At 42.3% G+C, this 25,905-nt stretch overlaps 1 protein-coding gene across 1 annotated transcript in view; it reads left to right on the top strand.

The window, feature by feature from the left end:
• Positions 1 to 2,301: 2,301 nt before the first annotated feature.
• Positions 2,302 to 25,905, top strand: part of USP13 (ubiquitin specific peptidase 13) — a 53,693-nt gene continuing 30,089 nt past the window's right edge. The window contains exons 1-3 of the mRNA XM_050902278.1: positions 2,302 to 2,454; positions 13,783 to 13,908; positions 18,117 to 18,177. Of these exons, the coding sequence (XP_050758235.1) occupies positions 2,302 to 2,454; positions 13,783 to 13,908; positions 18,117 to 18,177 (340 nt within the window). The remainder of the gene's footprint in view (positions 2,455 to 13,782; positions 13,909 to 18,116; positions 18,178 to 25,905) is intronic.

The raw sequence follows: 25,905 nt of genomic DNA, 5'->3' as shown, positions 1-25,905 counted from the left end.
TGCACCTGAGGACATCCCCATACATACCTGCCATGCATTTTCAGAACTGCACAGCTATTTTTCTACACCACTTTTGACAACTGCGTAGGGAGTATAGAGGGTACTCTTTATCCGGCCGACTTTTGCCACTAGAGGGATGTGTTTCCTCAGGTTCTACCGGCCGTGGTACTCCTCTGGTTTTAAATGCCTCAAGAGAGTGATGGAAAGTGCCTCTTACAGTTTGTGAGCCTAAACTATCTGTCCATATTCAAAATTCCCACTTTTTTAAGGAAATAAGCCCGAGTCCTTTAGTAACCCCTGATTATCTTGTGGTTTCAGACTGTTAGAACACATAAATTTCTTTCTTTACATTAAGCAACGTTGCACAGACTATTTTAAGCAAAGACTGCCTTGTTTGCCATTTCCTAGCACTGCCAAACATTAGAAAGACTCTGATTGATTTTTGTATCAGTGTTTTGACTTGGCCTTTTCGTTTGAGTCAATCTTTCAGGTTAGACAGCTTGTATGGCTTATTATGGCTCTCATTGTTTATAAATGCTGAGTTAATCATAAGAGAAGCCATTAAAAAAGCATGAAGCCTTCTCAGGTAAAATAAATCTGTCTGGTGACCCTATATTTGTGGGTTTTATCCAGCATCCAACGATGCTCACAAGTCTTTGATGTAATATCTGTTCTTGAGTAAGTTTACGGCCATGCCATTGACATCATATTCCTCCCTTGGTATTTCACATTTTTCCCAACACTTGATTTTTTGCTAGAAAAATTGCTGAGAACAGACTGCACTGGTCTGCTCACTCTCACAGCCTGTTTCTTTGTAGCTAGATACAAACTTATTTTTCAATTCTGTTGTTAATTGAGATTTTACTAGAATCACCTTTTGAAATTTTAATTTTTGAGGTAAAAAGTGGTTCTAGCAAAGGTCACACCACCTGCTTGGAAGTGATCGATGAATCCTTGGATATAATGTGGACTACGGGTGGAAGGCTATTCATCTTCATTATATATCTTCCTTTTAAATGGATCAGTCGTTTCTTTAATCCTGCTGCTGTCAGGCATATGCAACAGTTATTAGATATTGCTTGAAAAAAATTTTATTGCAATATTTTTTTCGTACAAAGTTACTTCACTCTATTCCTCCTTCCCCTAACAGTATTCTTTCGAAGCAAAAAGCAAAGAGAAACACAGCAAACGCCAAAAAAAGGTCATCTTAAGCTAAAGGTACTGTCCCTCAAGACATGAAATCTGGGTTTGGCTACTGGCACTGCCGCAGGCTTCCTAGGGCACCTCAGGCTGGGCGTTCCCGCTCTGCATCCCAACAGCTCGTCCCTCCGCACCAACCTGTTCCGCTTGCCCGGGCAGGTTACAAACCGCTAAGGCAGGCGCCGACCCGGCCGCACCGACATACGCCATCAGCACCGCCTGTAGCGGGGCCGTGACAGACTCGCTCGTACGCGCTGAGAGACATCTGTACCCAACGGCCGCTGTACCGCCGTTAATTATAGGTTAGGGGCTTCGCAGTCAGAAGGCTTATTTCAGGCACGTGAAGTTACTAAATCCTTGCAGCTGAGAATTAATATCTAGGGAGAGAATTTAATTGCTTAAAAAATAAATAAAAGAGCCTGCAGGAGAGTGTTACTGGTCAAAGCGAAACCTGCTCCGAGCTACACAAGCAGACCAGCAGACGGAGCCTCCATCCTCCTCTCACGGAAATAAAGGTTTTCTGGCAAAACGCGTGAGGAAGCGTGCGCGGCGCTTTCCCCGCCCCGCCTGCGAGCACACCCCCGCGGAGGGAGCGCGGCTCCCGGGCCGCGCAGGGCTGCGTGACCCCTCCGCCTCACCCGGGTGCCGGCCGCGGGGCCTCGGCGGGGAAGCGGGGCGGCCGCGCGACGCCGGCTGCCACCTAACGGTCGCCCGTGGCACGCGCGCAGGGCGGGAGCCGCCTCAGGAGAGCGGCCCCACAGCCCGCGGCCGCCCCCGCAGGCACCTCTCGGCGCCCGCCGCCGAGGGACGGGCGGAGGCGGCGGGGGGCCGCCGGGCGGACCCGCCCCCGCCGCCCTGCCCCTCCCTCCCGCCCCCGCCGGGACCCCCGTGTGCTGCTGCCGCCGCCGCCGCAGCTGGTGCCGCTCCCGCTGCCATTGGATTAAAAATAGCATCTTCCCTCCCCCTCCCCTTCCTCGGGCCCGGCTCCCGCCGCCGCCGCCGCTGCTGCCGCCGCGCCCTGCCCCGGGCCCGGCTGCCCTCCGTCTCCATTGCCCTCGCATTGCCCGCTCGCCGTCGGCCGGCCGGCCGGAGGGAGGGAGCATGCAGCGGGCCGCGCTCTTCAGCGGCGGCGATGCGCAGATGGCCGCCGGGGACCTGGGCGAGCTGCTCGTCCCCTACATGCCCACGATCCGGGTGCCCAAGTCAGGGGACCGGGTCTACAAGACGGAGTGTGCCTTCTCCTACGACTCGCCCGTGAGTGCAGCGAAGCCACCCCCGGCTGCCTCCGCTCCCCCTCCCCGCCGCGGGCTGCCGACCTGCCCTCAGCCGGCGCCCTGCGGAACACCCGCCCCTCCTGCAGCCCCTTCCCCGCTCCGCGCTGCATCCCCCGCTCCGAGGGCAGCCCCTGGCCCTCTCCCCGGGCCGCTACTACCTCCCCCTCAGGCTTCAAAATCTCCGCCATCCCTTCCTTTGCTAGCCCGCCTGCCTCCACCTGCCGTGGCTTCCTCCGCAGCCAGGTTTCCCCTCACCCTCCCCGGGCTGCAGTGCCTGCCCCGCCACGCGTGGGGGTCGCGGCGGGGTGGGGGCCCTGCCCGGCCCCGTGCCCCCGCAGTGCGCGGCCGGTGCGCCGTCTGCTGCAGTCGGGGCTCTTCACGGCATATCGCTGCCGGCTCGTACGCAGTAGCGGTGTTCGTTCGTTCGTTTGTTTGTTTGTTCATTTTTCTCCTTAAGGCGGTCTGAAGTGGTTGCTTAGACACGGGGATTTTGCGGGTTTTGGGAAACTTTCCTGCTTGCTGGGAAACGGGTTCTGTCTGTCCGAGGTCTGCCCGCTCCCCCCGGGAGCCCTTGTTTTTACTTTCACACTGAGGTAGTAAAAAGGGGCAGTAGCAGGTCTTCTCGTTTGCATATTTTGGCTAGAGGAAGCCGATCGTTTTGCTTTCCTGCTGTCTCGGTGCTCATTCTTCTTTTTAAAATCTTCAGAGAAAGCTTCCAAAGTAAAGGCTTAACCTGAAAATCAGTGTGAAAGTCCTCCTGAAACACTTTCCCTCCCGGAGTTTCAGTTACATCACTGGACTTCAAAGAACTTGGAGTATTTCCCCACTAGCTTGTTTAGTTTGCTGTTAAATGAATGTTTGATGTACAGTAAACTTTCTGTGGTGTTATAGCGGTCTTGGAGAACATCCACAAGCTCCACAGATTGCATGTCTTCAGTGGCAGATTGGGGGCCTAACTAATTTTTAACTTTGCTGATAATACTGGAAGCCTCCATAAATAGTAATGGTTGATGCTTTGTAAGAAACATCTGCTTAGAAATTACACTTTTTTTAATGGAGTTGAAATTTTATTAAAAGTTGCTTCTCTACATGAAGCTGAGGTTTCCCAGAGGTGATTGAGCACTATATATTGATGTTAAAGTCAATGGCAGCAATCAAAAGGAAGCTCAGGGTTTACATTACAGAATAGTCAATGAAAGATAGTTTCAGACAAATTTTTGAACCCTCTGTCTCCCTCTCTTTGATAATTCCTTCTAATACAGAAAATCAAAATTGGTTTTAAAGGTGACTCAGCTGTCTGGTGTTCATCATGTCTTGTTGAACAGAGGTTATTTTTACCCACACTCTTTAGATCTCAAGTGTCACCCAGCAGCCCTGACTGTACTGGGAGGCGGTCTGATTAAAACTGCCAAATCAGACTCTACTGCAGAGGCACTAATTGCATTATATACTTAATAAGGCTTTTGGGGGGAAAATCAATGTACCACAATCTTTCCTTCAAATTTCTGCTCTGGTGAACACATGGTTGATGTTTTTAGTAACACTTGTGGGCTTCTTCAACATTATGATTTATAAAAAGTTTCTGTTAACAAGTAGGAAGGGACATTAAATACTGCTACAGATTAAAAAACAACCAATCACCACCACCCCCAACAAGCCTCAAGTAAATGCAGCAAAAGCTGTGTTTAGCAAAACAATATGGTGGAACAAAACATAAAACATTTGAGCAAAACTTAAATTAACTTAGCAGAAACTATGTATAAAAGTAGCAAAAGGAGTTGAAATCGCCATGTGTGGTTTGGGGGGTTTTTTAATTTTTTTTCAAAAACATTTCATCCTTTTGACTTTATTGGGAAGAGATTTCAGATTTTGGAAAATGTTGCCTTCTGTTGTTAAAGCTTCTTGTTTAAATTGTGTTACAGACATTCACTGGGCAAAAGGCTTGGCTGAACCTATGCAATACCAGTAAAAATAAAACTAGTCTCAGTTTCTCTTGTTTTCCATGGCTTTTCAGCCCATACGACTCCTCAGCTTAGCTGAGCAAAAGACTTCTCAGATTTTATTTTTTATTCCCATATAATCTAACAGGTACTTGGATATTGTTTCTGGGATGACGATTCTAAAGGGCAAATGTGTGCTTTCTTCAGTAAAACTGTCATTTACAAATTGAAAATAGCAAAGCTGTGTTTTTACAGTCTTTCATTCAGAAGGAAAGTGAAAGGATACAGACCGGTTGTTGCCTTGGCTAAAGGGAGATATTTATCTCTGTATGCTTTGTGTTAGGTTGGTTTAGTGACTTATTTTCTTAGGTTAGCTATGTATAACCTAAGCAAGCGAGAGATACTCTTGAGGTATCTGCCTCTTTTTGAAAGAAGATACACTGTTTGTTCAGTTATAAAATTAAAGCGAATGATCAATGTTAAGAAACATGCTCTTGGTTTTATTATCCATGGTAAAATTCCAGATTACATTTTTGATGGAGGAGGTGTTTTCTAAGCTTATTTCTCAGTATTTCCTCACATCTTCTCATTTTGCCATTTTAAATATGCTCCTTGTTACAGTTTAACTTCAGCATGTCTCTGTTTGGAGTCAACTCAATGCAAGATGTTTTGTTCTGTCACTTTTCTTCAATACCAGATCTTATTTCAGTAGTTTCTTTCATTAAGACCATAAGATTGTCTCTCAAGCTTTACCTTTCTTTTTTCTTCTCCAAAGAAGTGAATTTCCTCACAGAGAACTGAATTTCCTGAGTGTTTGTCTGTATCTTTTAAAGTGACATACCTGGTCATACAGCAGCTCTATACTCAAGTTTCTTTAGCTGTACTAATTGTGCATTATTACTTTCCCTGTAAGGAAGTGTTATGATCTTAGTATATTTTACACTAAAAACCATCAGACCTGTGAGTATTAAAGTACAAAGTATTATTATAGAGCAAGATTCTGCAGCAATTTTGAAAAGGACCAAGAAGGGTGGGATGGTCAAAACCAGAGCTGTTTATGTCAGGGGGTGCCAAAGAAAATGAGGTACAGGGTATGAGTGGCTCCATCTTTTACTTCCAGTTGTGCAAAGCTGAACGTGGCTGCGAGACCTGACTCTTGCAGACCTGTTTGTCACTGTCAGTTGTGTCCTCTTGTCTGAATTTGAGCGATGTAGTGTCACTGAAGATCCATGTTCCAGTGGATACAGGCAACTTCACTGGTTGTTCTCAAAATTGGTTGTTATTCCCTTTCCATGAGTTTTAAATCTTACTTCCTTGCATGAAGATCTGAGAACAATGGTACCTTTGTGCTACAAAGTCATTAGTTGAGAGATTTCAGAAGTGTGAGCGTAGGAGAAGTACAAGTGGATATTCAGTGTATTTTTTGTATGTGGATTAACCGTAGCATGATGATCCTGTCAGAAAGGTAGTATTGTTAGAAAGACTACTAAACAGATGAGAAATTCATGTCCTTAGATTTGGCCTATTTCCAACAGAACATACTAGGGTTGGTTTCCAGGAAAGTTGGCAGAAACAGGAGGCAAATTTCTGTGCACTTAAGAGCCCTAGTGACACTTTTTAGTTTGCTTGTCTCATAAGATTAGAAAATATGCCTTTTTATGACTTAATTTTTAATGACTTTTCTGGGTTTTTTGGTGGCTTCTAGAAAAGCTGTTTTTCTCTGATGAGGGCTCCTACTCCAGTTAGCCATTGATTCTTTATACAGGAATTGAGGAGGGAAGGAAGGCTGCCTACAAAACACAAGTGTGGCCTAGTGTTGAGTATCGCTCCCTCTAGTGAATGGCCCAGCAGCTGTAGTAGCCTACCGCTTCCCTACAATTTCACTGATGAAGTCCTGTACCTCTCATTTTTCAGATCTGATGCACAGTCGTCCCTCCTGGTGACTGTTTTTCTGTATCTGTGCCACTATGATGTAGGTTTTTTCTCTCCTACTTTGTCCACTGTGACCTCTCTTCCTCTTTTGGTGGATGAGCCTGACTTTATGTTCCGTAGAACGCAGGAGGCAAAAAGTTTGCATTATATAATCTTTTGTCTTCTTATTATTTCTGTAGAAGTGTAGTACTCAGCTGGAAATTCCACCTTTTAATGGGATCTTTGTCTCAAAGACTTCTGATCATTTTAGACCAGACGCATCCGAGGGAGAGGCAACTGCTAGAAAAGGGATGCAAACTGGAGTATAAGAAAGACTTACGTGCAGGCTATGTGTGTTGTAGACGGATGTGCTCTGAAACCTTCCCCGTGAAGGGCATTGGTTACAACCACAGCACAGGTCATGAGTCCGACACAGCGACAGGACCAAGCAGTCTGGTTCTGTAGATTGCAGGACTATGTTTGTTTGAGCAGCTTAAAGCTTGGTTTCACTCTGCTGGAAAACCTTGCTGCTGACAACAGCTTCCTTTGTGAATCTTGCTGACTTCATTTTTGTGGCTCGGGCACTCTGTAATGGTTATGTTAGGACAATTCCCAAAGGCTAAACTGTGCTGATGCTCTGCTGTTTATTAGACAGTACAGTTGAGACTGAAATCCTTGAGAGTTTGGAGTGCATAATGGATATCAGTGACTACGCTGCATAAAACTTTCTAGAAAGAAGCACCTCCTATCTGACTGTTCCTTTGGTCAATATTCCATGAAGAAAATTAGAAGGTCACTGGGGCCACTGTCTGGGAGGGCTAGGCTGGTATCTTGCTTTTATTGATGGGACGGGAGCAGCTGTGAGGAGACAAAAAAGAGGACTGAATACACCAAGACAAATCGAATGCTCCAGACAAACGATTTTGGCCTAGCTACAAAATCACCTCCAAGTTACTGAGGCAGTGAATCGCTTGCTGGTGGGTGATCACCTGAAAAATCAGAGCAGTGTTGTACTGCTGCATCACAGGGAGATACCAAAGCTGTCGCATGGGTGAGTGTTTGCTGGCCGGGAGTGCACCAGGATGCTAAGGTTAATTAAGTGGTCTTCCAAAGTTGGAGAATGGTGAAATCAGTAAGGGTTGTGCCTGCAGTGGCTCACAAATGAGAAATAACTATGCAGCTTTGGAGAACAACCAGTGTGTATGTGCATTGTGCATTTCTGTGGGTTTGACTTAAATTTGGATCTTACTAGCCTTTCCCTCTATATCTGTGACTGACCAAACTTTAGTTATCCTGTTATCCAGAGTGATGGTGGGCTGGAATATTTTGGGTAGCAGAGATACTTTGACTGTAAGGTACCTGGAGTGCTAGAGGATAAATACACAGATGCAGACGAACGGACAACCCTGGAGCTCTGCTGAATCACTGTGGAACCATTAGGTTTCCTCTCAACTCTTTTCCCCAGATTTTCTGTTCTGGAAGCATAGCACTGTCTTTGACCAACAGAATTGTATGGCTAGGGCTCTGCACAAAGCAAAAATCATCAGGCTGTCTCTAAGCTGCCATGGAAGCAGTACAGGTGGCACTGCTTGAGCTGCAGTACTGGGCTTGACCTAGGAAGTAAGCCATGATGGATCTGAGACATCTCTATCAGTGGCCCACGCAATCTGCACCTGGATAATCTGACCCCAAACAGTGTTGATTGATGGATGGAAATTCTGTATTCCTGGTTGCAGGTTAGAAGTACTCATGACCTAATGTTAGTTTTGCCGTTGTATCTGCTCAATTGTCGTGAAGCCTTGATCCTGCCTGTGAATGTGACTTGTACAAGATACTGCTTCGGAATTATGTATGCCCTGCTCTGGACGCACGTGAGTGAGCAGTCGATCCACCTCTTGGAATGGTGGTTTGGTTTCATTTTAGTGACTGACTGGCCCACACAGCTTTTTTCTTCCTGGGAACTGTTGTGAGTGCTGTACTGGATTGGCTTTGTCCATGTGCCCTTCTAGAAGCTACAATGGAGATACCGGACATCTTTCTTAAGCAATTGTGAAATAATCTGCTCGTAGGGAAATAGCCAGTGCCATCCCTAGTAGTTGGCGTTTAGCCCAGAACATGGAGGATTTTAAACCTTTCCAAACCATAATATATTTGCTGTTATAACTTCATCTGGTTGTCCACATAAACCTATCAGGACTCTGGGGTTCTGATGTTTTGATTTCAGTGATGTGTACTTTCTTCAAGCTGTTCAGTATTTTGCATGTTGCTGTCACAAAGTGTGATAAAATCATAAATAGTAACTTTGATATTTGTTTCTCTCTCTCTTTTTTTTTTTTTTTTTTTAAAGGGAGGGCAGCAGAAGGATTTCTTTTGCACTTGAAGCTAACAGTCCAATTATTAGAAGCCCTGTACTTTATTTCCTGCTGCCAGATCATTTGTCCTTTCTTTCTCTGCCCAACCCAGCTCTTCTTTTCCCATCTCTTGTCTTTCACCAGTTCCAGCAGTACATGGCTCCTCTTCGCTGCTTGTATATATTTTCACACCAATGCTTGTGTATGTCTGTCATTCTGTTCCTTTTTCTGATTCTGTTGCTTCTTCCTCTCCTCCTCTTTACCAGATGCCCAATTTTACCCTCTTATTATTCCTTTTCTGCTTTCCTTTTGTCACCATTGCTTTCCTGTCACCTTTGGGTGACAGAGGACAGTTGTCTAAAAGGCAGACTTATGCCAGTGTTCATACCTCACGTTCCTTTTGAATGTGACTGGATATATTCCTGGCCTTTGGCACACGTTTTTTGGGTTGATTCCCACCCCTTCTTCTCCCCCCCCCAGGAAGTTACCGTATTTATTGCATTGGAAACTTGAAAGTGAACTTTTTGTTTTGCTCGAGCCATCTCTATGTGCTGTTGTGTTCAGTTGATTGGCTGTGGTTTGCTTTGGGTTTGTTTTTTTTTCCTTGTTTCAGTGGTAGTACTGGTGCATGACAGAGAGACAGGCTTTCTTTTTATTCCTCATTGTAAATTATTATGTATTGTTGAGATGAATATTAAGTGCTGAAACATCTGTTATTCTTTTTAAGCCTGTCCTGAAATAAAATATTTGTCATTTAGTTACACTATTGTGGGATTCAATGCAATATGTGTACGTTAGGGACGGTCCTGTAACTTTTCCAAATATATTGAAGATTGGATTGTAGTTATACAACAAGAGTCTTGTGACCACAGCCAGATTAATTATGGTGATTCCTGATGAACAGACACTCTGAATGGAGCCTGTAACAGTTCTATATGGTCCTGGTTTTTGTAGGGAAACACTGTCATGGAAACCATGGCAGAATGCACAGAGGAGCCAGTGACCCTCTGTCATAACTGGCACTTCTTACTTTGTGTGATAGGATGAACAAACTTTTCATTCTTTATATTTGGGTATGGAGACTTGTGAAGACTCAAGATGCCATTTTACTCTCTGCTCTGATACCTGCATTAGCAAGTTTTACCATTGTTCTAGTGGATCTAAAGCAAACACCTGTATAGTAGACATTGTGCCCAAGTCTGTAACTGTTTGCTGTGTTAGTAGGTCACCACAGCGATTGTGTTTTTTATAAATTCATTATTGTCTGAGCCACCTTGGGAGTTGAAATTGCTAAACCCTAGATTTCCCTGAGGTGTCTAAATGGTTCGGGGGTCTGGTAATGGGATACAAGTCATTAGTTCAAATCCTGATCAGGTTAGTAGTGTTTGAAAGCTATTGGTGTCTGGGGCCATGAGCGTGTGTGAAGTGAGGTGGTGATCTCTCTGTTTCCTTGTGGACTGGTGTTTGTGTTTGCCAGACTTCTCATCCACCAGGTTCCTTGCTCTGTTTTTCAGGCCTGAGAGGGAGTAACTCTCTTGCATTTCAGCTCTCTTTCACTGTGGATTTCCTGTCCCTTCCTCATCTTACCTCTGCAAAACATGAATTATTATCTAAATAAGTACAAGCAGCTTTTTATTTTTTAAAATACTTTTCTCCCTGGGGTGGACTGTGTCTTACTTTATCAATCAAGCACCTGGCATACTGTGACTGTCTTAGCAGCAAAGAACAGGAAGAAATACACTGAAGAGCAATCACTTTTCCTTCTGGTTAGAGGGTAAGAAGACTAGTCTGCTCTTGAGTGGCCTTCTGGGTAGTGATGAAGGCCTGAGCAAGTACAAGCTGCTGCCCCAACAATGTCTTTAGATTGGAGTAATAAGGGAAGGCAATGTTTATACATTACTTCATCCTAAACTTCACACTACATGCCCACTACATGCTGAGGCAAGAGTGAGGCGGGGGGGGGAACCAGCTAAAATTCCTAGTTTTGTCTCTCAGGACAAGGTATATTTTTCTGGTGTAAAATAGTGTCTTAAGTACTTTAGATATGTTGCATTCCTCCAGCATAAACTTTCACACAAAATGAATGTTGATTACAAAGATTTACATGCCACAGCCTATGTAAAATATCGTTCCTTCCAGAACTGGTTGTGTGCTCAGTAGGGTTGAATTTACCAGCACAAAGCCTGTCTTAGATAACAGTCAAGTGTTCTTCAAGCACCAAATGGGCCTAATCCTTTATACAGCCTTCTGCAAAGGTGGCTTTTTCACATGTGCATCTGTTTTGCTGTGACCTTTTAGGCTTTTGAACAGTCTGTCCACTTCTTTCCAAGTTGTGTGAGAGAATAGTCTGCCTGCATTCTCCAGGAGAAATAACTGTTTTGTTAGTAACCATGACCAACTTACTCAGATTCTACATTTAGCTCATATACTGAAAGTGTCAGGTTGTTGTCATAGGCTGCTTATCAGAAACAGTTCAGTGGTCTTTTGGATTCCCTCCAGAAAAAGAGAAAATGGTCTCCAAGAAAATAAAATTGTAAACAAAGTTCCTGAGACCCTAGAGGGACAATGCTATATATTTTTATTTAGGCTGGGTGCCTGTAGGATTCTCTTGTAGAAGACACATCCATGACTTTCTCACAGAAGGAGGTAATGCGAAAGGATTTGGAATACAGGATATAAGAGCAGACAGCAAAGGTATAATGGGCCTTAAAGTAGATAAATCTGTGAAAGAGTAGTGGAAATTAAAATAAAGGTAATACATTTTAAATACAATTGTATTTAATGAATATTTTGAATACCAGATTTGGAGTTTTCTTTTAACCACTTTATTACTTTTGAGCGCAATTGTAGATATCAGCCCTGTTCTCAAGGTTGTGAATACTTCAAATTCAAAGGAGCTGTGTTTTTTTTAAAATAGAATCTTGGATAGGGGTTACATGGATCAGAAATGAGATGGCTAAATAGTTTACTATTTACTCTGCAGAGATAATCATTGTGATATCTAGATGCTGAAAGAATGACTTCATGGTATATGTTAAGTGTGAATGGCAGATAGTCTAAACCCTTGCTTCAGATTGCATATTTGAATCCTGGAATGCTCAATGCGATTTTTTGTCCTTTAGATGTAGGTAAAGCAACAGCTGTATAGTTTATTACACGTTCATCTTTCAGCTAAATCTGAAAAGCCGAAGTTTTTATGGGTTGGTTCACATTAAGAAAAAGTGGAAGAGACGGATATTTTCTAAAGTCTTGGGGTAAAACGTCATTCTCTGGTCTCTCTTCATGTTCTGTTCCTCAGCTCCATGGCTCTGCTGGCCACGGTGGAAGTACCTGTATTTATTGGTGTCTGAGGCAGTTCTTCAGTTCTGGCTTTAGTTGTATTGATACAAATGAGCATGTTTGAAAGAGTAGCATACAGGTATGGATGAGGGTTGTAGGTAAGCTGGAAGTTTAGATTCCTTCAAGTCCTACAGAAATACTCAGTGCCAGTCTTTGAAACAGGTTGGGGAGAATTAACTGGGTTTAGAGTGGCACATACAAGCCTGGTTTTGGGGCAGTGGTGGGAGGAAAGAGACTTGTCAGGCCCTAGCTGGTCTGTGCTAGGTATCAAATGAACAACTGCTCAACACTATTAGCCCTTCAGCTTCCTTTTCTGGAAGAGAATAAGGTGTATTAACCTGGTGCTGCTTAGGAAAGTATTGGAGATCAGCTATGATCTCTGTCAGACTTGCCCTCTGCTACTTGTTCCAGTCCACAGGACTGGAGACAGCCTAACTCGTGCCATGGCTGGTGCGGCAGGATGGGCAGCTTTGTGCTCGCTCTGAGAGGGGGGCCCGGCTGGGCTCAGAGGTAGAGTGGAGGTTCCTGCCTGGCAGAGCCTTGAAGAGAGGCAGGCCAGACAGGAGAGAACTTCTTGGTTTACTGTATTGAATATGTTTCAGGTGTGGCACTATCAGGTGGTATCCTGTCAAAGCAATTGTTGCTGTAACAATTCTCAATACATGAATATGGGCCTGTATGTGCCTAACACGACTTGTTTCTGGAGATAATGATTTTTTTTTTTCATTTTCTTCTAAGGTGCCTGTGGATGAGTTTAGTTCATCTTGTTCTTTAGGGAATTTAACATGAGATGTTCTGTACTACCCAATAGCACAAACACGTTCACAATAGAAGGAAGGTCACAGTGCTTCTGAAAGGCTCAATCTTTGTTATGCACCACCTATTCAAAACAATACATGCTAGAGAGGGCTTAAAAAATTGATCCAACACCAATGAACCAGATGACTAAAAGTCCTCCTGGCAGTCTGAATGATGTAGGAGAGATCTGGGAGCGGTGTTAAAATGGAACAAGACCCTGATAACAGCCAGCATCAACACCCAGCTTTTGGGAGAGCAAAAAGTGGTGGGACTCCTGCCAGGTTATGTTACTGAAATGTCAGCATTTGTGATCAGTACCAGGAATATATATCTTTATATTTTCTTTATAGTGCCTTTGTCTCCAAGCACTCTAATTGCATGAATAGAGAGAATCCCTGATAGATAGTGAAGAATGTTCACAAAACACTTGCCAATTTTCTTGTTAGCCAGTTCTAAGAGCTGTAAAGATCACTTGAGATCTGTTTTTCTCGGACAAGATTGTGATCAATAGTAGAAGTTATGGCTGAATCCTGGACCATCAACTCTGCCGCGCTTCTGATTTGAAATGTTGTTCTTGCAATCAAATGGCCAAAAAAAGTTCTAGTATTTCAAACAAATGTCTGTGATTCATTATTTCTATGCTTTACAAATTTCTGCACCTACAAATCTCTGTGGATTGGGCACTCAAGTGGAATTTTTCAAGACTAACTTCTAGACCTCCAATTTGGACACTCACTAATCTATAGTTGTAAAGTAACCCATTTCAATGGGTTTCTATAGGCTGTGATATGATGTGGAAGTTTTAGAGGACTGATAATGTAAACACCATAATGTGCTATGAAAGCCATGTTTTAAGTGCTTGCCTGATAAAAGAAAGGGTCTGCAATTCTTGTTTTTTTCTGCTTGCTGAGTCCTTTCTGTCCTGTTCAGTTCCTTCTGTGCTGTAACTATTTGTGTCATTCCTTTTAGGATTCAGAAGGAGGTCTCTATGTGTGCATGAACACGTTTCTGGGATTTGGAAGGGAACACATTGAAAGGCATTACCGGAAAACAGGACAGTGTGTATATTTGCATCTGAAACGACATGTGATAGAGGTGAGACTTGTGGCTTCCCAACTAACTACCCTGGCAGTTCTTGGGTCTCTTGTGCTCGTTTAGGTAACACATTTCAGACATAGACCAAATCTTGAATGACAGAAATTAACATGTTCACATTTGGGGCTGGATATCCAGTTCAGGTGCTTGGATCCCAACCAACCCTATAGCTTCAGTTCTGAGATGAATCAAAAGCCCTAAGGAGTCAGATCTTAAAGGCAGCTTGTTGCCTGACTTCCACTGATCTTTTTCATTACACGCTTCTGCATATCACATACATATTGTCTGCACATTACGTGCATACTGTAGGTAACTAAATACTTTTCTGAAACCTGCCTTTGAAGTGTAGAATTACTGTTTTTTTCTCAGATTTGGCTGGAAGCTTCTGAGATTTTTTTTTTATATGAGGTTTCATCTCAAGATGACAAGACTTCTTTCATCATAAGATTTCTGTACAATTAAATCATGAGCCTTAATCCTGACCCGGCCTCAGATCTAAAGCTTAGCTTAAATTAATGCTGGATTCTAGAGCCACACACTGCCCTCATTCAGTCTTACACCCCACCCCCGTCCCCCCCATGGATGTATACATACAAACTTCATGTTCACTGTTCTTCCGTAATATCACTGCATATCACCAGTAACTTATAGCCTGTGCTTCATAACATCTGTTTGTGTGTGGTTTGTCTGGCATCTTTAAAGGGCTGTTAATGACTTCTGAACCTGAGCTATATGGAAGGCACTGGGTTTGCTTATCCCATATATATACGGGAGAGCTTGCACTCTCCCGTAAACTCTGTCTCTTTTGGCAAGTTAGAGGGCCTAAAATAGCTGCTTGGAGCGGGATAGAATACTTCATGTTTCTCATTCTACAGCAATGTTTCCCCTGGGTGATGAAGCCCTGAGTTATGTAAAGTGCCCTGACCACTTATTTTTTTTTCCAGTAGATGACTATTCATATTTTATCAGAATTATGGTGAGATGGATTGCATGTCTCCCAGGTTGAGATTGTTAATGATGTTTGTTGTACTTTAGAATTGCCTTTCCTTGTAAAGGTGATAGCAACATTTTCCTTCACACTGTTAACTGAGTTTTTGGAGAGCCTAGTCTAGTTTTAGCAACAGTTCATCTGAGTGAATTTAACACTCCTGAAAGATGATATCTAGGACTAGAGACAGGTGGGCAGAAATCCTGTCAGCTTTCCTTGTATATAACTTTCTTCCAGCATGTGACCTGGGAATTTTCAATATTAAGGTAAACTGGGGTTAAAATGAGGCCTCAGAAATTCCTTTCCTGAATACAGATTAAGCTGAAGAACTCCAAAGGGAGAAACAAATATATCGACTGTTGTTTGGTGTTGCGTACCCCTTCAATTGAACTAGTGCAGTGGTTTCTATTTTTCTCCTTGTGAATCATGATGTAGCAGAGGGGCCTGGCATGTATGTTTGAAGGTGGTGATGCACTGGTACACTGGGTCATGTGGTAGGAAACAGTGTTCGACTATACAGTACAGGTGAAGATCATGTCATCTAACATGGCTCATAGATAGGATTCCTCATACATTAGCTGTGGATTTTGTTTACCATGATTGTTTGCTTCTTACGTGCTATCTGTGTTTTCCTTTGAGCAATGTGAAACATCAGGCCTTCACTGGAACAGTTTTATGAAGTGTCTGGCACATGCTGCATTGTGGTTTTGGTTTTTTTAAGCCAAGCTTTTGATGGTGTGGGATACAGTAAAGCCAAAGGCATTGGATATGCTCACTTAAGATTCTTTTAGTGAGGCTGCTATTCTTGCCTGTAGTTCACTTGGCATCATCCTTGCAGAATGCACTGCATTGCTGCAGAAATCCCTGTTTGCTTCCAAAGGTGTTTGGAATAAGTATCAGTCATGTATCTTGTCACAATTCATTTAGAAAATAAGGGTCAGATCTTCAGCCTATTGGCTTCAGTAGAGCTAGAGTATCTGCCAGTGGCAGATCAGCACCAGATGCATCTGCTGAAATACCAGAAATGTGTGCAAGTGCAAGTTGTGGAGCACCCTCTGGTAAAATTCTTAGCTAAATCAAGAAAATTGATTTTTTTTCTTTTTCCCAGAATTTCACTCTTCAGAATTTTTAAATCAGCCACTTTCCTGTAGTGTGTGACTTGTATACAACTGCCTGAGTAGTATTCAGCCCTGGGCAGAGCTTTAGCTTGGTGCTATAGTGACACCTCAGCCCTGTTGAAAACACTGGGCAGAGAAGCATGAAATTTCCTACAGTAATGGGTCCATGGCTATCATTCAGTGATGGTGCCGTTATAAAAAATGTGGCAATGGTGCAGTTAAAGAGAACGCAGAATAGGCTACACCGACACGTTGTATGAGAAGCATCACAAACGAAATTTAATGCCCCTACTGATGCATTGTGTTGACTCCCATTTGCTGGGTGGGTCACATCTGTTAGAAGCCAAAATTGTTTTGTGAGTGGGCAATGTTTTCAGTGATTTCTGACAGGTGGAGAAACAAGGTAAAAAACCTGTCAGGTTCTGGGTTTTTCAGGAGTATTGAACACCTGCAATTCCAGTTCAGATGTATTCAGCAGTTTGGAAAATCAAGCTGAAATATTTAATGTCAGGCTGGCAGTGATAAACACTCCATGTGAATTCTTCCTCTTTGAAATCTCCAGTCTTAATGACTTTCACAGTATCTCACTTAGTAACATCAGTATTCAATTGGAGGTTCCTAGTATGGAAAACAACTTTTTTTTTTTTTTTTTTTTTTTTTTTAGTTCTGAAGCTATAATCCTTGGAGTATGTGTAATTTATTCAGAATGCATTTGTAATTGGGTTATGTTGTATCTTGCTGCTGCTTTTTTAAAAAAAGATTTGGATTCTTGGCTACTTCCTTTCCACTTGTTAAATTCCAGTAGTATTAAGGAAAAAAATGTTCTGCTTGTTATTTTCACTCCAGCATTTAAAATAAAAATAAAAATTCCTCAATGGAGTTGCAACCCTGACTCCCTTTCCCTAGGGCTCATATATATGGATAATAGCTTCTGTTCTTAAGTGCAGCCAAGGAGTGTTAGTTGGCATCTGCTCTTTCTAAGAATGGAAAACTTTCCTATGATGTATAAGACCTCACTGATGATTCAAGCAGTCTGCTTTGGCCAAAGCTTTATTTACATGGTGAAGGGAACCACCCAAAATATGTGACCCTTTCACCTACCAAGGAGCGGAGGCAAACATGAACTTTCCCTAGGCTGACAGGTTCTTGGCTGGTTTCTCTCCACCTGTTGTATCCCAATATTATTATTTAAAAAAAAAAGTTGCCTAACAACCTTGCCAGTTACACTAACATTATGCACTACATAATGCATCATGTTGGCATTATAGCCGCAGAGGCTTATTTGATTTAATTTGATTAGATTTAATGGTGCCTGTTAATAAACAGCTTAAGAAGCAAGTGCATTGACTTGTACATTTCCTCAGCTACTAGTATTTTCCCTAGTAGTTTGAGGTATTTTGAACTGGGAAAGTCATGCTTGAAACTGAATGTCACTTGGAAGTTACTATTTCTGCTGTGGAGCTTAAATTAAAAAATAAAATAAAGTGCCCACTAAAAAATTGCTTGGGTGTTGTCAGGTTTCCTCCATACTTTCTTATATTAAGATAGCATGGTGGTAACTTGGATTGATCTTAATGGAAGCAGGCATGGATCCTGACAGAAAGGGCATTTTTTTTCTGGATAGAAGAAAATTAGCTGAACTAACAGATCTCAGCAAAGTGGTCATACTGGAATTAGTTACGAAGGATTGAATCTTTTATGCAGATAATAGCCTTTTTCTCCCCCTCTCTAATTCAGCTTTAGTCATTAAGAAATACTGTAGGGGACCTAGCGGTGAGAGGTCTGAGTGATGCTAGATGTCCCTGTCTTGTTGATAGAACAGTGGTCACCCACGGTGACTGCTTAATTGCTAACAGAGCAAAGTATGAAGGATTCAGATGGTGGCTTTCTCACTCCATGAGGGTATTAAGCAATGCTGAGTTGAGTCCCGTTGTCAGAGGTGAATGAAGAGGATTTGCATTCTTGCTCGGCAAGGACTGTGATTTAATAGAAGGACCATGAACAGATAGATGTGTGTCAGAAATGGTGATGGTATGGAGTTATTGCTGATTTACTGTTGTCTCGCTTGATGGATTTTTAATTGTTTCTTTCTCTCTTTCCAGAAGGTACCAGGGGCATCTGGTGGAGCTTTACCAAAAAGGAGGAATGCTAAGCTATATTTAGGTATTGTGAACAGCTGCTTTCACACAGTCCTTTTCTGACCCTGTCTGCGTGTGTACTTGGGTTCTGTCCACCATTGTGTCTGGCTTTGGGGCTCCTTGTGGGTTTTCTTTTTCTGTTGTGTTATTTTTTTTAACTTTTGGTTCTGGTTTTTAAAGTTGGTCCAGAAAAATAAGCAATTCTTAGTAATTTTGATGCGTATTGAGAGATAACATGTATGTATACATGAAACATTTTAATCTAGGCCCTCAACTATTCTCCAACAGCCTAGGGTTTGATAGGCATTTTTTGACTCATTCTGTCCCTTCTCTCTCTTTGTGATTTCCACAAAGCACCCTTTTATTAAAATGTTTATTTATACTTAATGTTTAGATGTAACAGGACCTCAGTGTGGCACTGTTCTGCCCAGCAGCTGGTCATAGGAAGGGTTGTTATCATTTCAAAGTTGTTAACACAGGTAAATGTTCTTAAGTGATGTTGTGGTCTGTCCTGTAATGAATGCAACAGTACATATATCGTGAGCATCTCTTACCAATTCTTATTCTGTTATGTCCACAGTTATATCCCCTTGCTTCATGGGAAGCAGTTTTCTTACCATGTCCATTTCATCCAATATCCATTGATTCAGATTACCCAGAAAACCTGAGGGCGTCATAAATATGGATGAAGGGAATGTGATGCAGAGACTATATTCTCCTTCCTCCCACCACTTGTGGTATTTCTCCGATTCATCTATTATTTATTCTCTCTGTATTAATAGTGAATAGTGAATTTTTCTTCTGGTAATGAAGAGGTTAAACGTTTTCTTTACAATTGCCAGCTCTTATGGCTAAAGGGAAACAATAGCATGGCCTCCCTTTGGAATTGCTTTGATCTGTGGAATGTGTCCTAAGAGGCCTTTGCAGATTGTGATCGATTTAAATTGTTGTTAATGTCTGGAGTAAGTTTTGCAAGGAGGGCTTAGAGAGAAAAAAAAATCTTAAGATGAGTCATGAAGAAATGAAACTTCTTTTGTGGGCAGAGACTGTTAAGTCACAGATGCTGGTCTAAATGCCATTTACTGTCAGTTTACATTGAAAGTAATGTTTGTCACTGGATGCTTATAAAATAATTGGTTCAGAAACAAAGCTGGCTGCAATGCAGCAATGGTTGTACAGTGTTAGCAATGCGAGTGTAAACAAGAAGTGCAAAAGCACAGTCAAATTTTATTCTTGCTGATCTACTGAATACATTTTGAGGCTCCTGTTATTGTGGTATGTCGGCACACAGTGTACGTGGCATAGTGTCTCTGATGTGCCATGTTGGAGTCAAATTCTGTCCTTGCACACGAGCATTTTGTTTCCACTGAGTAGATCTGGTGCAGCAGTTCCAAGTGTCCTGGTCCCAGGGAACTTGTGAAGGCGGTGCAGTTTCACTGGGGTGGATTTAGCACACGGAACTATCACCATTTAATCCAGCACTTCTGGAATCTAATGCACTTTTGAAAATGTATCTCATCCGGTCTGTTGTTCTACTGCAGTGATCTTTGCAGCCCCTGCTGGCTGGGAGTAAAATGGTATCAACTCTCTGCTCTGATCCTTGAGATAGTATTTCCATGCATCCAAATGCTTTGTATCTGCTTCTTTGGCTCAGCAGATTTTATTGTTTTCTGGCCATGCTTAAAGTAAAGAACAAAGAATTATTCCTGCCCTTGTTCATAGCTGAGGAAACAAAAGCACAGAGAGGTCAGCTGACTCGCTAATTTTTGCATGTGACAGCAGCAGAGATGGCTAGCAAAATTTGGCATCTTCTCTTAATCTAACACCTTCCTCATTGCTTCAGAGCTGCTGGACATCTCATCTTAACAGGTCGTTTTAGTTCTGTCTTTCTCATTGTGACCTTGGGCACCTATGGTAGAGGCTTGCACCAAACTGGCTATTATCAGCCCATATATGTAGCCTGCCATTTAGGGCTTACCCTGTCAGACAAGAATAGACAATGATCAATGGGTAACTCTAACATCACTGTGTTTCTAGGTGTCTTTGAATAATTCCCTGAAAGCCCAGAGATTTAAGCTTTTGTACAAATTCAATCCAGTTTGGGCATTTGTTACATTGCTTCTTATAATCCTCTTTGATGTAAAGCTATTAAAGATACTAAACCCTTTTCAATCTCCTTAGTATTAGGAAAACATCTTTTGGAAGCTCACTGATTACTTTGTAGCACTGCTGCTATCCAGCAAATGGAATAGCAACACAGACTGGTTGGGTCAGTCAACTGGAAGCTTTATCTTTCCCTAAACATTAAAAGATCCATAGCAAAGTGTGTATGCATGTGCGCGCGTGCATTAGGTTTTGGGGTCGTTTTGTTTTGTTTTTCTTTTGGAGAAGGCTGGAGGGTGTTGGCTGTGAGTGTTCTATGTAATCAGGAAGCATAATAACATCGTGCATTGAAATGTATGAACTGCCTTTAGTTTGTTTAGATGCTGCTAGGCAGTGTGGATGTGGTAACTTCAGCTCAGACTGTGCAAGCTTTCAGGGGATTTGGGGTGATATTTAAAGCAGACTGTCTGCATCACAATGCATGGAGTAGTATCCTCGCTGCATTGTTATCTAGGCTAGAAAATTTGAAGATACTTTGTGCTTGTCAATGTGTGACTATCACGCACAGAAGTTTTAGATCCAGTCTGTAAAATGGAAAGAAATTAATTGATGGGACAAGATGGTAGCTCCCCATGACTTCACAAGGCTCTCAGATAAGAAACAGCTGCACTGTTGTCTTTGGTATGCAACCTCTTGTTTAAATCAGCCACAGTATGGTAAATGTGATACCAGTTTTGGAAAAAAAAGACATGATGGGACCAAGAAAAGTATCATCACTAAATTTAATTTTCATATTAGCCCATCTGGAAGAAAAAGAATGGATAAGAATTGATAGAACGTTGTATAAATATGACATAACAGAAAAGAACCACTGTGGATTTTCCAAAGTGAAGGTTCTGGGTCTGCCAGAATACTCTAGGACTATATGTAGTAGTCCCCCTACGTATTCAGTGACTATGTGAATAAGAGCAATTCGATTAACAGGAGGTACTGTCATCTTCCTTACAAGATCCTGCTCAAAAGGGGTAGTAGAATAAGAAGGAAGATCCTTGTATTGAAGGGATTGGAGGCCCAGTTCTTACAGTAGAGTTGCCAGCAGAGTCCCCCCGGGCCTGTTACTCCCAGGAGTTATCAGCAGAGTCCTTCATAATGTTCTAATTATGAAGAATTAATGCAATCGTAAATGGTCTGGAAAGGGATTGAAAAATGAGGAAATGGTTGATTTAAAATTATCTAAGAGATTAAATCTAAAAGTGGTTTTAATGTGTTACTGAGTAACTAAACAATAGATTAAGCAAATCTTGAAAAACAAGAGAGGTGCTTTAACTGTGTGTGCATAGTGATGTGATCTAAATTAGCTATTACTGTTCAGAAAGGTAGTCCTGAGAGAGAGATGATGTGAGTGGTTCTCTGGAAATGTCAGCTCAGTTGTCAGCAGCAGTGAAAGAGTCAAGTGGAACATCACGAGTAGAGCAACATTTAATATTTTGTTCTCTATTATTTTGCTTTATAAATAAGAAGTGAACCTCTCTTTTGAATAGAGAAACCACAGCTGCAGGCAGTATCTTCCTCTGTCTCTCTTTCTCCAAAACCAACCAGACAAACAAACAAACTCCCACCCACCTCACCCCCAGCAAACAAAAAAACCCCAGATAGATATCTGGAAGCTAGGAGGTATACACTGAGGGAGGAACCACCGCGTTTTTGCCTTGTTCTGGTACCCTCTTCCTGGGCATCTGTTGGTCCATGCCAGAGCCTGGACTCTAGGCTAAACAGAGCTGGCAGAGTGGCTGTCATAAAACTTGACTGTAGACAGACGTCCTCTGCCAGATCAGTTACCACAGCAGTATCTGCCAGTGCAGCAAGTTGTCTGAGCTCTGTTTTGAGCAAAGTCAGGGCTAACTTAGACCATCAATTAAAAGTGTTTTGAAGTACTCAAATGAACAGCTCTGTCAGCAGATCTGTGAGGATGGTAATTACTGGTGAGAAGAGTGTCAGTGAGGAGCAGTATGCATGACACACAGCTGGTCTCAGAGAAGGCCTTGGAAAGGAAGAGAAAACTTCCACTTAAAGAGCCTGGGAGAACATGTAAACTTGCTGAGCTTTTCCTGGATGGCACCTACCTGCCTGCAGCAGTGAATACACTTATGGCTGCCGTTTCCACGTGTAAACACCATTCATAAGAGTGGCCGTACTGGATTTGACCACAGCTCCACTTCGCTCTCCTAGATCTCATAGCAGCCAGTAGCAGAACCCTGTTCTCAGTAAGGACATTTTTGTTTGGTAAGCTTCTGAAGAGGACTTTTACCACGAGTAGTTTAAGTTTATATTTATGTAAGTAAGCACATATAGAGTATGCATCTATGAATGGAAAGCTGTGATTTAGGAGGATTTGAGTGTTCCTGACAATATTTTTAAATTTTAGCCCAGTAAAGTTGTGCATACTCCCCAGCAGTAGCAGTGGAACTGATTAGGCCATGAGTGAACCTGTTGCTTTCTGGCTTTGCCATCTAAGCTTAGTTGAGTACAGAATGGTGAGCAGATATCTTACACTAATAGAGTCTTAATAATTTGCTGGTTTAGGTAGAACTGTGGAAATTAGGCTAGATTAACAAAGGCTGATGCTGCTAGCAAAATAGTTAAGAATTTGAATTTTGGTCATTTAGCTTTGCTTGTTTAACACATGACTGTGCCAGAAATCCAAGGGGTGAGGTCTATATCTAGCAATAAGAACAGCATACTAATGCTTTGGAGATGTAGCAAGCAATTTGAATGTTATTTTACAAGTAGTGAATGATCCAAATGGTCCTAGTAGAACGTTTTACTTTTCCTTTTGCCACAAAGGAGAATGTTATGACTGTAAAGTGAAACTTTTTTTTTTAATTTCTTCTTTTTTATAGTTCCATTTGATGAGGTCAGTGTTTCAGATGTGCCTGAAGACAAATGAACTGAATAGCTTATAGTTTGCAAAGAGCTGCTGCTGCCATTTACTATTATTTAGAGGCTTCAGGAAGAAATTATTTGATTTGAAGACTCAGTCCTCTGCTTCCAAGTCAATACAAATTTGTCCATTGCTTTCAATGAAAGCAAGATCAAGCCCAGATTACTAAGATGTCTTTCTAGGGTTTCAAAATTAGTTGTAGGCTCACTAGTCAACATCCTCATTCAATTTTCATGTTTATATTCCCTTTCATATGCACACAGACATCCATATGCACAGGAAATCCTGTTGGGGGTCCTGCCTGGAGTCTCTTTATGCCACTATTATTAGTGCAGTCAGGTGGTAACTTGTATAAATCTGATCTGGGCACGTCCACTCCTTTTCTTCCCCTCTGGTGGGCTGGTTCACAGTACTCTGTCTTCCACTTCCAGCTGCTGTTTTCAGTCAGTTCAGCAGCAATGCATTTCTCACCATCACTAAAGTGATGCCTGTGAGCTGGAGTAAATTTACTCTACTGACCGCTTGCCCAAAATAACAACATCAGTCGAGCCTCTGTTTTAACGTGTCTGTTATTTTGCTTCGCCTGTTGTCCTGGCCTCCCAACACAACACTTATGACCTATGGGCACTTTGTTTTGGTGACCACAGTGTTTAATTGGGGCTCTGAGGAGCCACCATAAAGCTGTTAGTCCACTAGAAGGGGAACAATGTCATGTGGACATTCACCATCAAGCTGTCAGCTCTTTAAAAAGATTACACACTGGTTGGTTGTCTTGTGGCTCAGTCTTAGAACTGAGTAAACCCTTTTTTGCCCAGAGATTCTTGTACTCACAGTGCATCTTGGAAGAACATCCTTGTCCAAGAACCAGCTTTGTACGAAGTGTAGTGCTTGAAAGTTCATATTTTTCAGTGCCTTTAGTGTTACAGTGATTTTTAATCAAATATGCTCCATTTGCAAGTAGATTTTCCCCCGCTCCTCTTTCCTATAGTTACTCTTAGCCCTCTCTCAAATTCTGCACTAGTTTTAAAATCCAAGTTTGAAACTTGCAGCCTGCAGACTGCACATGATGTCCAGTGGCTATGGGGTCAACCTCTGCCCTCATTTAGAGTGGGCTCCATTGCCTTCTAAAGTAATAGTCATCTTTTTATTATATCTATGCTCATGCTTTCTTAGCTGTGTTGGCCCTTGCACAGGCACAGAAAATATAATGCAGGTAGAACTTCTTACTGAACTTAGCAGCTATGGCTCTCAGCACATACAAGCCAAGATTTAAAAATATGAGTAGTGATTTGGGGGTTTTCAACTGGACATTGTTAAGGGACCTGACAGTCAACAGAAGGGATTAGTTTATATGGTCATCTGCTGTATCAAGGGATTTCAGTCAGTGACCTTAGAAGTCCTTTCCACTCTTGTGTACTGGATCTGAACCCTGAGAAACTGTTTTCAGAGTGATGATTGCCAAAAAGCACTGGCGGTCCTTTTAATTCCTATTCAGAGGGAGTAGGTGTGTGGAGTTGGAAGTGTACCGGCTTTACATGGTCACTTTCAAAAGTGGAATTGCCAGTTAAATCCTCATGTTTTTTTCCTGGAACTGTTATGAAGCTGTGTGTATCCTTCTTTAAAATAAGAAGTGTGATGCTGCCATATTGGCATGTCAGACATCCAGAATGCCATGCTGACAGGACATCGTTTTCTGCTTTTCTGGTAACGTGAATGGTGTGAAGCATGAGAAGGTAAAAAGGAACTTTCCTTCCCTACCCATTGCACACAAAAGGCTGATGCTCCTAAGTGTGTGAAGTCCTTAGATGGCAGCGGATGGTTGCTAATAGGATACTCAGTCTTTCATCCCTGGATCACTAGTTCAAATGCAGGTCAGGTCAGTAGCAGTAAAGTCACTCCTACCTGGCTGCTGTTGTCTGGCTTGTGAGATGAGCTGAAGTGTGTGTCTGAATTTTGAACCCAGGCAACCGTATCTTTGCTGTTTCTATATAGCGGATTGTAAATACTATAAATTTAATGTCGGTATCGTAAGGAAATGAAAATACCGGCAGGTCTTACACATGTTTACAGATAACAGCAGCTGATGTGAGCTGTTCTCAGGTTCCCTCTGGTGGCTGAGCAAAGTGTGTGACTGCAGGCCCTGGAAGAGGCGTTTGCTGCCTTTAAACCTCTCTGAACGTACACTGAGTTTTTATCCTCTCTGAGGAGCCTCTGTCATATTTAGGAGATGGTCAGTACTTTCGGTTTTGCTATACTGGCCACCATCAAATTTCTGGGCATTAAGTGAAAATTCTCTGTGATGCGTTGCCATATGTATCATCAGCTTGGAGATACTCAGTTTCTTTACTTCATAGACCAAAAGAGCTTACTGTTGCAGACTGCATCTGTTGAGATTCATTCCTTTATCAAAACACAGGATTGTAATATAAGCTGGGAAAGAAGCCCAGAGTAAAGTGAAGTCGCTGGTTATCTCTATTATGCTGCAGTAAGGGAAGGGATCATTATGAAAATAGTGTGATTCGAGAAATTAGTAATGAATTAATATTTTCTTTATAGATGTCATACTTTCAGTATAAGAAAAAGTTCTTGATTTTATGTCTATATTCAGCTGATGAGACGGGGCTTTTGTTGGTTGCTGCTGCGAAAGGGGTCATGCTGCTGGAAGTCACTGACAGTGGGTGTTGTCACCCCTCAGGACTGGCTGGTGCA

The sequence above is a fragment of the Gymnogyps californianus genome, chromosome 10 (assembly GCF_018139145.2).
Source record: "Gymnogyps californianus isolate 813 chromosome 10, ASM1813914v2, whole genome shotgun sequence".
In the NCBI taxonomy this organism is placed as follows: domain Eukaryota; kingdom Metazoa; phylum Chordata; class Aves; order Accipitriformes; family Cathartidae; genus Gymnogyps; species Gymnogyps californianus.
Note: the sequence above shows the minus strand (reverse complement) of the source record. Positions and strands in the feature narration are given on the sequence as shown.